The sequence below is a fragment of the Aotus nancymaae genome, unplaced genomic scaffold, assembly GCF_030222135.1.
Source record: "Aotus nancymaae isolate 86718 unplaced genomic scaffold, 86718_ANA_hifiasm-v0.15.2.pri h1tg000057l, whole genome shotgun sequence".
NCBI lineage: Eukaryota > Metazoa > Chordata > Mammalia > Primates > Aotidae > Aotus > Aotus nancymaae.
Genome location: NW_026988471.1, coordinates 49382838 through 49399295, shown reverse-complemented (window position 1 = coordinate 49399295; position 16458 = coordinate 49382838). Strand labels below are relative to the sequence as shown.

General features: G+C 34.6%; 1 protein-coding gene across 24 annotated transcripts in view; it reads left to right on the top strand.

The window, feature by feature from the left end:
• The window catches only part of NRXN1 (neurexin 1), a 1142110-nt gene that overhangs the window by 478850 nt on the left and 646802 nt on the right, over positions 1–16458 (top strand). For all 24 annotated transcript variants that reach the window (XM_021675805.2, XM_021675804.2, XM_064364083.1 and 21 more), the window contains one exon: positions 9790–10228. In XM_021675805.2, the coding sequence (XP_021531480.1) occupies positions 9790–10228 (439 nt within the window). The remainder of the gene's footprint in view (positions 1–9789; positions 10229–16458) is intronic.

Sequence of the window (16458 nt, the reverse complement as noted above, 5' to 3'; positions counted from 1 at the left end):
GTGAAATGGAACTAGATCAAGAAAAAAAAAATCAATAAAACAGAATAGAGTGCTCAGCCATAGAATCACGTATAGGTAATAATTTAATATGTGGTAGGCCTTACAAACCAGAAAAATAATTATTTAAAAATTGCGTTCCCCTGAGTGTTGAAGTAAGAAGAAAAGGACAAAAAAATGTGCTGGTTCAAATAATTAACTATTTGTGGAGCAAGTCAATTTGGATTTTCACCTTAAACAGAAGACAACATATTTTCAATGGGTTTAAATAATATGTATATTGTATACACACATAAATGTAATCGAGTAATAAATACATGAGAATGGTAAGGTTATCCAATTTCTCTAGGAGAAAATTTTTTAAAGTTTAAAATTGATGAACGTGATCAAAAGGTAGTAACAGATTAAAGTATTAGAACATTGTTAGATCCAAAACAATAGGTAGTATGTCATTGCAAATCAATGAGGAAAGGACAGACTGTACAGGAAGTCATCTGTCTGTCTATCATCTATCTGTTGTATATTTATCTACCTAATCTATCTAGGATACATGTATATACATATACTAAATGGTATATACATTTAGAAAAATGTAAAATTAAGTGATGGAGGAAAGTTCGCTAAGCTTATGAGGCTGGAGACACAAAGGAAGATTCATTGGTTAATCTAGACATATCATTTAGTGTCACCATTTTGTGACACTAAATTTCTTGGTACATGGAAAGATAGTCTCCTTTAAGAAAATAATAATAGTGGTTACTTTTCCCTCATTGAAACTGGCAGGAGATTGAAAAGTGTTTGGATAAAGCAGACATGCCTTGCCCTTCTTAGTAGTATCTGCTGGCTTGGAATAGACGCTGTAAATTCCAAGTTATGGTGGATTAACTTTCTGCAAGATCATGAAAGACCGATGCTGAAAGTGTATTCACCACTTTCTTTTAAAATAGCAGTGAACATTGCAAGTTTATTGATTCTAGTTAACTTTTTCATGTCTTTCTAAATGCCATCATTGGAGGAAGTTACTGCAATTTTTTTTTACCCCCCTTAGGATGTTTATTTCTGTATTTAAACATCAACTTCTTATGAAGCTAACATAATTTTAAAGTTGAAGTCACCTTTAAATAAGCTCCAGTCCCCTTTCTGTCACATTGCTAAAGAGTGGGCTGCTCTTCCTTTGTAATTGCTTAAGGGCATCTCATAACTCTGGACCTATGGTAGTGTTTGTTCATTCTATTTCCTTTATTAACACAAAGTTGAAAGAACACTGAACAGTGAAGTCCCCAATACAATGATTTTGATCAGAGATTGATGCCAACTTGGACAGCCCCCTAAGCTATCTAAGCCTCAGTTTCCCTATCTGAAAATAAGACAGTTGATCAAGTTTGCAATTTATATTTAAAAGAAAATCTTTAGCTCAACCTTCACATTACTGACATTTGTGGTTCGTTTTTCCATTTTTTTTTAAAGGCATTACTGAATCATTAATGTGAGAAAAATGGATATTACTATGTAATGAAACTCAGGTCCTTCTGCTGCATACTCATATGTACTGAAAGCTTCATAAATAGAGTTGCTAACCCAAGGACAACTCAGTTTTTTCACTCCCATGAGTAACTTTTACAGATTGCACCCAATGTTGTCTCAGTAACTTTAAGCAGTTTGCTAAATGCTGGAATGAAGGAATGATGAAGCAGGAGGGGTTTCCTTTTCCTTTTTCTTTCCTTGGTGAATGGGATATATTTGGTTGTATTTAATTGAGACTAAGCAAAAATATTTTTCTCTATGTTGCATAAACAAAATATTGCTTTTTCTGTCTCCAATTTTAACTTTTTTTAAAAATAAAATGTTATATGCCTTTGTGGAGAAATTATATTTCTGTAGTCTGATTTGCATTTCATAACAGGGTTTGGTATTTCAATTTGGAGAAGAGAACATATTTCATTGAAAATATTATCTGTATGTGATCTCTGAATCAGATTGGATCGGGGAAAAAAGATCAACTTGCTGCCTTCCCAAAACCCTCTTATTTTTCAAAATTATTTACATATGTCTCTTTAAAATTAAATTTTCCTTACTGCTAAGAGTTGTTTTTAAAGATGCATTACTTTGGGAGGCTGAGGCAGAATCACTTGAGGTCAGGAGTTCGAGACCAGCCTGGATAACATGGTGACATCTCATCACTACTAAAAATACAAAATTAACTGGTCATGGTGGCACATGGCTTTATTCCCAGCTACTTGGGAGGCTGAGGCAGGAGAATTGCTTGTAAGTGGGCAGTGGAGTCTGCAAATTTGCTCTGCTGCACTCCAGTCTAGGCAACAGAGTGAGACTCTGTCTCAATAAATAAATAAATATGCATTGGACTACTTTATTCAGGGCTTATTCATTTTCTTTTTTCTTTTTTTTTTTTTTTTTTGAGACGGAGTTTCGCTCTTGATACCCAGGCTGGAGTGCAATGGCGCGATCTTGGCTCACCGCAACCTCCGCCTCCTGGGTTCAGGCAATTCTCCTGCCTCAGCCTCCTGAGTAGCTGGGATTACAGGCACGCGCCACCGTGCCCAGCTAATTTTTTGTATTAGTAGAGACGGGGTTTCACCATGTTGACCAGGATGGTCTCGATCTCTTGACCTCGTGATCCACCCGCCTCGGCCTCCCAAAGTGCTGGGATTACAGGCTTGAGCCACCGCGCCCGGCGGCTTATTCATTTTCTACACTGCCCTCCCTATCCACTATCCCTCCCAAGCCACTCCACAGTTATATGCACTGCACTGGATGCCCATCTGCCTCCCATGGACATATCACATTACACATAAAAATTTCTATGGAGTGACATTCCCAGAAAAGCTAAAATCCTATCAGTCTCTTGGTCAGTTAAGTCGAACATTGTTTGACATTTTTGCTAGAATCAGGTCCTGTGCTAGACCTCCAGTGCAAGAAAGTGAATAGCATAAGAAACTTGATTTTGGGTGGAGGATAAAACAATAATGGGTGCGAAGATTTTAAAAAGTGACTACCTTGCCTCTATTCTGCTTTTATGATTGTCTCCTCATGCTGGCAGAAACATGAAGGGAAATGTCTAATTTTCTACTTTTATTTAATCATAAAAGAATAGTTTTTGAAGGCTACAACTATTTTTTTATGGAGTGTGCCAACTTTATAAATGCTAAAATTTGCTTTTGTAATAAGACATTTTTGATACAAAATTAGTAGGACCATGTTTCTGCTTCAGCTAAAAACTCTCTAATTTTTGAAATTATCAAATATTATTTTGTTATGCCTATGACATATATAAGTATGTATTATCTACTTATCTATGTATCTGTTGAGAGGTATACCATATATTCTAATGTAAGTGCATATTTATATGGACATCAATGACATTAAATTTGACATACAGTGTGTCTGGTTAATGTTTAAACTTTGGGTGTGTGTGTGTCTATGTGTGTATGTGTTGATCACATATAGTTTATTTATTACTTATATGTTTGCCAATAGCAAATATTTAAGAGAAATTAAACTAGTTTATTCTCAGTGGAACGCATTCTATGGAACTAGGCATATGCACAGGGGATGATTGTAATTGAGTTTAAGTATCCTACTACAGTATGTGTCTAAAAAATGCATATCTGATTGAATTGAAAGTGTCAGAATTGAAGCACAATTTCAAAATTATAAATAAGTTAGTGTTGGGGATGAAAGTTGTAATACGCTGCATTTCCTTTTTTGAGTTCTTTCTTACCCAGATCATGGCAAAGCAAATGCAGTTTATCTGCTTCTTCCTGGATGGTGCTTGTACTTTTCACTTGCTGCCTGGTTTCTGGTTGTAGGTGAAAATAATGATTAAATTCAGGTACTTGAAATAAGTATTTTCACTTGATCTTAATAGAGTAAAATCATTAACTGCATTTTAAACAAATAACAAACAAAAATAAAAAAGCAACAGTCCCCTTAAATAATTTTAAACCACATACACTTTTAAGATATATTTGTTACATTCTAAATGACATACCTGTTGAAAAACTACAGTATCATCTTGGAAACAGAGAAATAGGTTATCTGCTATAACTGGACTTGAAAGAACATTTTAATCAGTAGACGTACAATAAATTCCTCTACTTACTTGTGACATTTGATTCACTTAGAGATATTTTAATGAGAACAAATGAAGGAAAAATACTGGTTTTTGGAAAGCACATGTAACTCATTGAAAGGTTATCGTTTTGCCTGGTGACAAACAGCTGTTCGATTGTGAATCTACTTAGCAACTGCTATCAAAAACAAAGATAAATTTCCTGCTGAAACAAAGATAAAGTTTGAGGTTAATGTCATTGGATATTCAAACAGTATTAGACATAATCATGAAGAAAGACATGCAATGACTGTGTGCCTCCAGATATTTATTGATAAAATAGAATAATGTTATCTATTTTCTAGGATGCATATGGGAATTAAACCCATTAATTTATATAAAACTCTTATAATAGGGCCTGCCAGAAAGTGAACTAGTAAATCTTAACTGATTGTTGTGGTGGCTTTGGTGATAGCAGTAGCTGTCACTGTTAGATGCTACAGAAACCCTTTCATGGGTGAAAATACAACTCCTAGGTTAGCTAGTCTGCTATGTGTATTTTCTAGTTCAGAAACTTTACAGAGAAAGCCTGTTGTGTACGTCAAACTACAATGTAAATATCAGGATGAAAAAAGAAGCCCCAATCTGCTGAGTACCTTTGATCCTGCTGATCTAAGCACTATTTAATTCCCTTAAAAATGTGAACGACCAACTACTATGTACCTTGACAGCTGTTACCTTTGTGATGACAGTTAAATTGTGTAGCTCCATCAATTCAGTGTAAGAATAAAAGAAAGTTATTTATAATAATAACAGTAATAAAAGCAATGAATATTTACTTGAGCACTTACTCATGCTAGGACCCATTATTAGCACTTTAACTAAAATATAATTTATTATTACGGTAACCCTAATGTGGTAGATATCATTCTCCTTTATGGATAAAACACTGAGCCTTGGCAAGGTTGAGGAACTTGCGCAAGGTCACAGGTTTGCAAATGGGTGAGCTGGAATTCTCTCTGAAATCGGACATGAGAACCAGATTGTTAGGCCTCAAACTCATTAATTATTCCCAAGTATGAAAGCGAAAACCAAGATAAATTAAAATATGAGCCATTCATGTTCTCTCAGGGAGGGTCATAGCAAAGTCTAAATATCTAAACAACACTTTAATTTTGGTGCTTATTTCACCATCCTGCATATTACCATAGTTAAGGAATGAAAAGTCTTTATCATGCATGTTAATGAAGTTAAGACCCTCATTGTAATTTCTAAGCTGAAGCATATATTTATTTTAAAAAGTCATTATCTGAGTGGCAAATATTTTCACACCGAATTTCACATACTCCCACTCTCTGTGGAAAGAGCCTTATCTATCAGCTACCAGTGCTTCAACACCATCTGTACAAACCTTAGATAGATATAATCCTTGAGGCGTGTCTGTGTACCTGAAGATGCAGTGAACATTCTCTGTACTAACGGATTAACATTTCAGTAGATCTGAAAGTAGAGAATAATATCCTGGCATCAAAAATCACAACTGGAAAAGGCCAGAAAAAGGGCAGGAAGAGTAGAGCATCCTTTATGTCTGTCCCAAATCACACAGAGTAAGGGGGGAAAAGCTCAAGAATTTGTAGATACGATATGCATTTTCTTTATAGATGTCAGTTTCCAAAATTCAGAAACTGAGACAGAGAGAGGTTAGACAACTTGGCTTAGATAATAGCTTTGAGATTGAACCAAGTTAATATACAGACTATTAAGCTCCTACTCTTTAAGCTATTTATTTTCTCTGCATTGCTGTCATGTTTTCAAGAGTATCATTAAGATGAAAGATAATATTCAATGATTGTCTTCCTCAAAAGTCAACCCTAAAAATGTGAAAACACAAACATATTACTCCCTATTTTTTCATGTTAACATGGGAAGGACATTTTAAAAATTCTTACAACTGTTTCAGGAAAGGGAAAAGAAACCCATGAAGCAAGGAAGTAAAATTCAACATTTTGAATCGCTCTTAAAAAAAAGAAAAACAATGTCCCAAAATAAACCTTGATTCTATAAACAGATACAAATGAGTGTGCCCAAATACCATCAATTGTTATGATGATAAAGTATATAGAAATTTGCTCAAAAGTGAAACATGTAAATTGCAACTTTTGGCATAAGAATAAAAAATGTATGAATAATTATAAGGTGCTCCCATGATTGAGTGCCACCTTGTTTCAGAAAGAAGCAAAAATAGCTTACACACGAATTTTTAGAAGATTTAGAGTACTTACTAGCTACTCATTATTCTAATTGAACTAGATTCAGTTCATTTTAAGAGTAGGTCTAACTTTAGAATAGTAGGGTAATTATAAAATCTAGGTCAGATGAATTAGTAGTATAAATCTGAGAGCCGTAAGCCTACCTATCCAAAATTGCTTTTCCGTTTTCCGGAATAGCTTTTCAAAGAGTACAAAATGGGAAGAAAAAAATATATACAACTGTGCTTCTCTTCAAGATAGTTCTTGTAGGAAAGAGTTCTTGTATCTGGAGATAGGTCTTTCCTACAAGAACTATCTTGAGGAGAAGCACAGTGTACATTTTTGTGTATAAACCTCTGGAGCGTTTTAACTCAGGCATTCTTCATTCTAAAAGGAATTTATACCCCCACAAAATGTGTTTGAAGATGAAACTTCCCCAGGCATGGGCCAACTTGTCAATTATAAACTGGATATGCACATGTTTATGCTTTTTCCTAGAGAAATAGGGCAAAATAGTAATTAGTTCATGAGATTGGTCCACAATACCATATTCCATTGTATTTTAATTGTAGGTCTAAATATTATTATTTATAAAAGCCTATAATCTGGGAACTAGGTTTAAAAAAGTGAAAGAAGAATTTTATTCAACAGTCAACAAATAATTATGGAGCATCTACTCTGTGCCAGACACTGATCTTAAGCTGGGCTATGGTTCTTGCCAGTATAAAGCATTGATTCTGGTGGAGATTTATTTATTTATTGAGATGCATGGCTAACCGTAAGAAATTTTACCCAGGGAATTATCCCTAATTTTTTTTTTTTAATATCTTCCTGAACTTTTTCATCACCAAGACACCTGATTCACTTATAAGATTATGTCTCATTGAAATCCTTGCCCAGACTTAACTATTCATTCTTCAACTTTATGGTCTCTGCTGTCAGATTCAAGAGACAATATACCAGGGGTAAAATCCACTTGTTCATGTCAGAAACACTCAATTCTATTACAGTAGTTCTATTCTAGGAATGAATGTTGGCATTGATCAACAGAAGCATCATTTGGGTCTGAAAATACTTATTCTTAATCAATATCTGTGTCAAAAGAATGTCCACACACTAGAATATAAATCAATAGGAAAAAGGAACAATAATATAGGTTTGAGTAGCATGAAAGTCATAATGAGAAGTGATAAAACTTGGAAAGTCATCCTTGAAAAGCATTTTCTCTGCCTCTAAAGATCTCTAAAGAAAGGCAATGCTAAATAAATTTGTCTAAGACTTAATAGATCTTTCTCTTTTCAAAAAAGTCTTCTTAAGAATTAACGTGATTCCTTTTTGTTATTGCTCAAGTTCATTTTCTCTTTTTTTGTTGTCAATAGATGTTTGTTAAACCATTGTACATATTTGTTCAAAGAATAAGGGATATCATGTTCTTTATTATAATACTTCTTCAAGATAAAGGTAAACTGAAACACCAGCCCCAACATTGAAAAGATGTGACTTATTTAGTTGGCACAAATCATGTATAAAAGCTAATTATGTATGTGGGCTTAATTTCTAAACGTTTTCTTATGGATAAATTTGGAACTAAAATCTCTGTCTATTAGATCATGGTAAAGGGGTGATATTTGTTATCATATATTTTATGTAGTTAATATTTATTGAAATCTTAGAGTGTACTTGGCATTAGAATGAATGCCTTTATGTAGATTTTCCCACTTACATGTATTTTCTTATTTAATTATTATAACCATTATATGAAGTATTATTTCCCTTTAAAGAAGTAAAACAGGCTTACACAGATTTCCAAGTTCACTAATGCTGGAGTCAGAATTTGAACTCAGGAAGTCTAATATACAAGCATGTACTCTTAATTACTTGGAAAAATAAAGTATCCATTAACAAGTCCTATCAGGAAACTCAACGGGCATCTGTTGGTTCAGTTGGCCATGGGTTTGGAATAACAGCTGCATTGACTTGATGGACTTCATAGCACAATAATCAGATATAGGCTGTCTTCTTTTTCCTGATATATATATATATATAAAATATTAAAAATATACATATATACATTTTATATGAGAATATATATATGTTCTTCTTAAAATAGCCTAGATACATATGTGGCCCTAGATAACTAATTCACTCTTAAGTCTGTATGGTCTATGTATTTCTGAAATATGATTATCCACTGTATGCATTTTGTAGAGAAAAGCTATCCTTCTTTCTTTATCCTTATGTCAAAAATATCTATGAATTTATTAAAGTGATGTGATTTTCTGTTCAAGAACAGAAAATCAAACACTGCATGTTCTCACTCATAGGCGGGTGTTGAACAATGAGAACACATGGACACAGGGAGGGGAGCATCACACACTGGGGTCTGTTGAGGGGGAATAGGGGAGGGACAGCTGAGGGTGGGGAGGATGGGGAGGGATAACATGGGGAGAAATGCCAGATACAGATGATGGGGGAATGGAAGCAGCAAATCACCTTGCCATGTATGTACCTATGCAACAATCCTGCATGATATGCATATGTACCCCAGAACCTAAAGTACAATAAAAAATAAAAATGAAAAATAAGAAAATAAAGTGATGTGATAGCAAAAGTATGACACTGTGAACCCTGTCCGTGAATTTACCCATTGTGTTAATTGGAGTCCAAAAAGCCCTAGGACCATCAGCAAGCAATCAGAAGTGCCCAGCCTCTTTTACTGAAGTGCCTTGGAAAATGAGAGTACAAGACAACAGCTCAGAGTCTGTGTAAATTAAAAGTGAAATTGATCACCAGTAACACAGGTCAAATAGATTGAGAGGAAGCACCGTATTCTACATGTAGCAGTGCCGCGTTTCTTAACAGTATTCAAAGTTATTGATGCAGGGTAGGGATCTTCTGTATCTTAGTTGTATTTTGGGGTTTTTTTTTGGAAAGATATCAGGCTGTTCTGTACTTTAATTTGTTGTGACTATCTTGCAAAGTTAATATCCATAGTAGCTATATAGGTAATAGAAGAGATCCAATATTTTAGTAGACTGATGTATAATAGTATTCAATTTCAAATGCTTTAATAATGGGAAAACTGAATGACCTTAATGCTTATACTTAATTTTAAAAGCATCATAGACAACTAACAAAACAAAAAGGTTTTATAAGTTCAAGTCTTAACATGTTAATTTATACATGAAATTAAAGATATATGTAGATTTTTTAATTAGAGTTAAATACAAGCAGTTTCTGTGTGTATATGCACATGCATGTGTTCATCTGCACACACATTACTAGAATTATGATTATTCTTCTATGAACTGACACATAAATTTTATTTGCCTGAAAAATGCTGCCTTTATACAGCAGAATTAACTAAATATTGTGTGCCTTTTTATGATGTCCTTGCAAGTTACGTGAGCTGATGACAAGTTTTAGATATTAAAATTTGGAGGCTAGTTTCTTACTGCTATCCTCTGCCCACAGGTTGTGTATAAAAATAATGATGTGAGGCTGGAATTATCTCGACTTGCCAAGCAAGGAGATCCTAAGATGAAGATCCATGGAGTGGTGGCATTTAAATGTGAGAATGTTGCAACTTTAGACCCAATCACCTTTGAAACCCCAGAGTCTTTCATCTCTTTGCCTAAATGGAATGCAAAGAAAACAGGCTCCATATCCTTTGATTTCCGTACAACAGAGCCAAATGGCCTCATCTTATTCAGCCATGGCAAGCCAAGACATCAGAAAGATGCCAAGCACCCACAGATGATCAAGGTGGACTTCTTTGCTATTGAGATGCTAGACGGCCACCTCTACCTCCTCCTGGACATGGGGTCAGGTACTATAAAAATAAAAGCCCTATTGAAGAAAGTGAATGACGGAGAATGGTATCATGTGGATTTCCAGAGAGATGGACGGTCAGGTAATCTTATCATTTTTCTATGCTATTTATCTGCCAGAGCATCCCACCCACTGTGCCATTTCTAAAAGTGAAAACCAAGACAGACAAAGATTTTCTGCATTTGTTTCTTTAGAATAAAATTGACTGCCTGCTATTTGCTTCTGTTTCACACTATATAAAAATCAGAAAGAGCTAATTAATCATCATAGTTGGGCATTAAACCCCAAATGTTCAAATGTCTTTTAGAATAGCTTCTTAAATGAACTTTTATTGGGTAATCAAGTGCCAAATCTTGCAGAAAATTTTATCTTGAATTCACAAGGGAAAAAATCAAAGTTTTTGTATTTCCAGTTGTCTCCTATGTGTTGGATGTTTGGAGGTGCCCAAAGTGGCAAATATAAAATATGAAAAAAATTAGAATGATCCATACTTAAAATCCTTAGTTCGGTACAGCATACTTTAACCTTGGATGAGTCAATGGCATTAAGAACACTTTAATCAATACAGTAGCATTTCAAGGACAGTGGCAAAACTCTGCTACCCTTCCAAACCGTTTCCCTTTCTGATGAAAGATATTTGGAATTCCACCAGCAAATATTCTGTTTCCTATTGCTGCACTTTATTTCTCTAAGAGAGAAGGGGGAAAGTGGCAGATAAAGTTTATGAAGAAATAACATTTACATGAAATTTGGGAGTGTCTTGGGGGCTGAGCATGTTGACTAATATGAGCTTTGAGAGGAAAGAATCATCCAGGCAGCAGAAATGACATTTGTGGGAATCCTGGGAAAGACAGGGAAGGAGGGAGGAAAAGAGAGAGAGAGAGGAGAAGAAAGGGAGAAAGATGCAGACAGAGAGGGAGAGATGAGAGCAAGAGAGAAAATTGTTTTTATTTATTTTATTATTATTATACTTTAAGTTCTAGGGTACATGTGCAGAACGTGCAGGTCTGTAACATAGGTATACATGTACCATGGGAGAAATTTGTTTTAGGTATACAACTATATTTCTTTAATTCTCTTCACCCTGGGCTCCCATGCTCTGATTATCCTACTCATACATAAATCAAGTTATCTTCTTACAATAGAAGACAACTGAATTTAGACCTATCTACTCTCCTTCTCTACTCCACCCACCCCCACTCAACTCTAAAAGAAGCTGAGTACTTCTTTTAGACCCTGCAGTCTGTGGTAACCATGGTCTTTCAGAAGGGCCCTGTTGAAGACCTGGTGCTCCGCTCTCCTGTCCATACCATCTTTGCGTGGGCTCCCTTGGTCCTTGATTACTCATAGTTTCTCTGCCACAAAACTGTTTTCTAACTCCCCATTATCCCTGCTTTTTTGTTCTGCTGTTTATAGATCAAGAAGATTGTGCTTGCCTGTTTGGAAATATGTTTTTTACCTAACAAAATAAAGAAATAGAATATATGAAAATTGAGGAGTTGGGAGTGAATGTGGAGAGAAGGAAGGTCAGAACCCATTGCTCGGATTCCCAGATACTTTGGAGACTGTGTTTCTGATTCATTCCTCCCTGGAAACTTGGTCTCCCTAAATAATCTCACTTTCGTAAAGAAGTCTACAAGGAATTGGATTGCCTTTTTTTTTCTTTTTTTCTGATTTAAGCTGAGAAGAGTCCATTGATGGGAACACAAAAATACAACATTAATAATAGAGTATTCCCCTCTGGTTCCCTCCAGTCTATCTCTACCAGAGATAGCAGTTAATTTGCTACATATGAACTTTAAAGCAGAAGAATTTTAAAGTGGTTGGGGCATAGGCTAATCTAGTGCTTTGAAATATTAGCTTGTGGATGTTATAATTTGACATAAGTTAGATCTAGAATAAAATTTTGTAAATGACTTTCAAGAAGAGATATTTTAAGTCAGATTTTATACAGTTTAAAGCAAAACATGCCAAAAGTGGTGGTTCACACCTGTAATCCCCACACTTAGGATTGCTTGAGCCCAGGAGTTCCAGGCTGAAGTGAGCCATGATCATACCATTGCACTCCAGCCTGGGCAACAGAGCAAGACCTTGTCTCAAAACAACAAAACAAGACAAAACACAAAACAACCCATATCAGATTAAATGAGTATTTTCTGAAAGCTCAGAGGAGAAAAAAAAAACACCAAACATCAAGTCAGTTGCTTTTCATTCACTTAGAAATGAGGTGTTTTCTAACTATATGAAGGTAATGCATGATGAATACAAAATATTAGTATATACAAAATAATATAAAAGAAAAAAGGATTTATTATTCATTTTACAACAATAATTTATACTTTTGGCTATTTCTTTCCAGTCTTCTATGTAATTGTATGTTTTTCCATACATACAACTATGTAAATTGTATGTATGGAAAATGCCTATATATGTGTATATCTATATGTATGTGTGTATGTGTCTCTCTCTACATGTCTATGTGTATAGTATGTATATATATGTGCATATGTACACACACATCACACATGCACATATACACATACACACAGAGAACAAATTATTTTTAACATTTTATGAAGTTTCTTATAAGGAGAAAGTATTGATGCAATCTAATTAATTATCAGATAAATACTTAATCTTCAAGCAGAATGAAATCTACTTTTTCTGTTTAAGCTCTTTAATTCATCCAAATTACCAAGAGTTTATTAATTACTCTATTTGTACCCTCATTGGAGAAGCTCGAAAGTAGATTTTATCTACTTTAATTTACAAAACTCAGTTCTGTATGGAAAGAACAGAAACACGTTCTACGAAAGTGTTATTTTCATCTAAGAAAGAAAATAAACAAAGCATGAGATTTTTCTTGGAATCCAGTGGAAAGATCAAATTATTATGCTTGGTGCTGTTTTGATGGTAAAGTACTTTTATGTGATTAAAATTTCAGATAAGTGAATTGGAACAAACAATATAAAATCCAAAACTCATTCACTAAGCCAAGTTCTGTCCTTTACTAAATTGAAAAAAAAAGAGAGCTCATATTATGTTAGCCTAGCTCAAGGGAGTTTAATGTAATTTTAATAGCTGCAGCTGTTAATATTTTATATATAGTACTTAATTAATTTCCATATTTGCACACTACATTGGTTTGGCATGGAGTAGCCTTTTGAAAATTGAATGAATGGCTATACTTGCTTTTATTTTACTTAAAGGATATCTCTGATTTGGCTGGTGAAACACTAAGATTCATAGGTCACTTGAAACTAAGAAATGTGGATATTCATGAAATAATTTATTTTATCCATTTTTATATCAGTTATATTCAGGGACTATATGAAACTTATTTTTCACATGATGTGGGGAAAGGATACGGCTATGACAAGAAGGTAACATGGGCTCCTTTCTGACATACAGATAATGAGGCCATATCTGTTGATTTGCCTGGAAAATTCCTTAGGTCAGTATTTTCAAAGCCTTTATTATCTCTGTTATTAAAGTAGGGGGAACCCAGGCCTAAGAGTAATTCTTTCTGCTGTTGACCACTGGTTGGTCAACTAAAGTAAATAGAAATATAACCAGACCATTATAGTCATTAATTTGCTGCCAATATAAGTAGTGGTTATTTTTGGATAGAGATATGGTTAAAATCATATTTGGTGGACACATATGGTTTAATTTTAATATTACCCAAACAGTTTATAAAGTTTATAATTTCCATCCCTGAGAGAGAATACCGTATTTTTTTTAATCTACCATTTCTAGTACTTTCTTGGGTATAGCAGTTGTTCTGTATATATTTGGTATAAGACTAAAGAATAAAAACATGTAAATTGTACAGTGCCAAACAACCCCTAATATTCTTAAAAAAAAAAAAAGCATCATTTTTACATTTGGAGAATAATGGCATTCTTTTAATTGTAAATGTAACTTTTTTAAGTTCAAGAATTTGTTCAAATTACATTACTTTCTGAAAGCAGTTTACATGGTGTAGGATAACAGGTGCTGTTCTCTTACGAATACAACACCATCCTCCAAGCCCAGATGTTGGAAATAACACACTGGGAAAGTTAAATAATTGTTAGAGAATGTGTAAACCTGGTACAAAAATGACAAGGTTTTGTGAGAACAGGAATTCTATCACTTCTTGATTGGAAGGTCCCTATATCATTTTGCAGACATGTAAGTAGCAGGAAAATCCGTCAGGCAGGAAGGTGGGAACTCCTTTCTGAGGACAGGGATATGCAGCCACAGTAAGTATGCTCTTGACAAGAACCAAGGCTGTTCATCTTTCTGGTGGCCTTCCCTGTGATTCTTCGCTCTTTAGTTCATGGAAAGGGGTATATGAATCCCTTATTCAATGAGAAATAATGCTTTTCTGTATAATTTTCTAGAACGTTCTCATTTTCGGCAAAACTGATTGTAATGGGTTATTTCTAACTTATGTTCCTTCTTCTAATCTGAGAAATGGGCAAGAAAGAGTCACTCTAATTTCCATAGTTTGATTAGCTCTGTTTGGCCATTGCTGTTCGTGATGTGCAATGCCGTTTTCTTCCACGGCTTGCTCACTAGAGGATCAGCGACATGGAAAGCCAAGTGGGCTGAGCCATAAATGGCAGTTGCAGATCCTACACTAAGCTAGCAAAAGAGGAAGCATGTCACGTGCAGGCATGATTTAGTGAATCAGAGTGGATGACTTAAGTGCTGCAAAATGTAGACATCCTCTGTGGATAGCTTAGTTACTAACAAGGCAAAACCCGTAAGTCACTGGAGTTAATAAATATGAGTGAAGAGGCCCATTATGTTGCAATTTTTGCAGGACTTACAGCTGAACATTTTGTTGTTGTTTTTAAACCAGTCTCTCTCTTTCCAGATTTCCCCTTTGAATCTGTTCTGGTCCCAAACTCAACATAAAAAAGCTGCAGGTATTTAGCTAATGTGTGAATTGTGCTACAATTAGGATGAGGTTAACGATTGTTTTCTTGGGGCACGAATATTGTTTAAATTTGTGTTAAGCTCTTTGGCTCAGTCAAGGGTACCCTCTCAAGTATTTTCATAGCAAACTGCCAGTCTTATTTATTTATTTATTTTTGCAAACCATCATTACACATTGAAATCAAAGAGAAAACTCATTATTCTTGTCAAAGTCGGCTTGAGTACAGCAGGGTACTACAGATTGTATCAGCGGTTATTCATGGGTAAGCCTACATTTAACAGCTAAGAAGCCATTGAGATTTGAATTGAAGTCATAGAGTTCCAGTTTAAGAACTAGAAATTACAGTGGGAAAGGCACAAGGCTCTCTCCAGAGCACATAATTAGAGGTTTACAGTAATCACTGTTTGATGTGAACAGCACTTTCTAGCTATCTATTACCAGCACTGATTTCTGTGTATACCATTCATGAATCACCACACTTAAACATTTCTACTTGAACAACCATTAGACAATTTCTCTGCTTAGGTCTTGATTTGAACTTGCCCTCTGACTGTAAACGTTCCTCCCATGCCTCTGCCTAGTAGCCTATTACATACATTGAAGTAATTTTAAGTACATTTATAATATTTTGTTTGATATACATATCCATAAACCACTGTTCATCAATGGAAAGGCCAAAATACCTTACCAATAATTTACTAGTTATTTGACCAGATGACCAGAGGGGGTCAATTTTGCTTAAAATTGTCATATTAAGTTTTATTAAAAATGTTTATATTTATTTATTCTGAAGAAGTTCATAGGAAAAAAGCCATTTATTTCTCCACACTAAATTTTTTTTTAATATTTGTACATTGTCCTCCAGTTTTTGTTAACATGTATATGTATTTTATATAGTTGCAGTTAGAATATAAACATAATTTTTCAGGTTCTCTGTTTAATGTGATGTCATGAATTCTTTTGCTCAAGATTGTCTAAGTAACCAAATTTATTTTCTGGGAATTATGGAATCATAAGCAAAGATTCAGAGCAGAGCTTTTCAGAAGTACCTGAGCTGGGCCCCGGGCTTGTAGGACTTAAATGTATTAACATATCTAAAGAAAAGAAACTCACAGGGGCAAATATTAGCAGTAATCATCTGAATACTGCTTAGAGAACTTGACAACTTCATCCCTACTGTAGAGATGGAGGCAAGTCATTGAATTGAGATAAGGGTGTCAAGCCTTCCCAGGCCAATATTCCTATAAATTTTATAATGTCATGCATTCTTGTTGTTCAGAATCCGTGTTCCCCAAACACTCTTTTGATTAGGATTTAGTTCCCATTGTAAGTCTAACTAGACTAGAGGGAGAGAAAATATTACAGTTATATATACAGTCAGC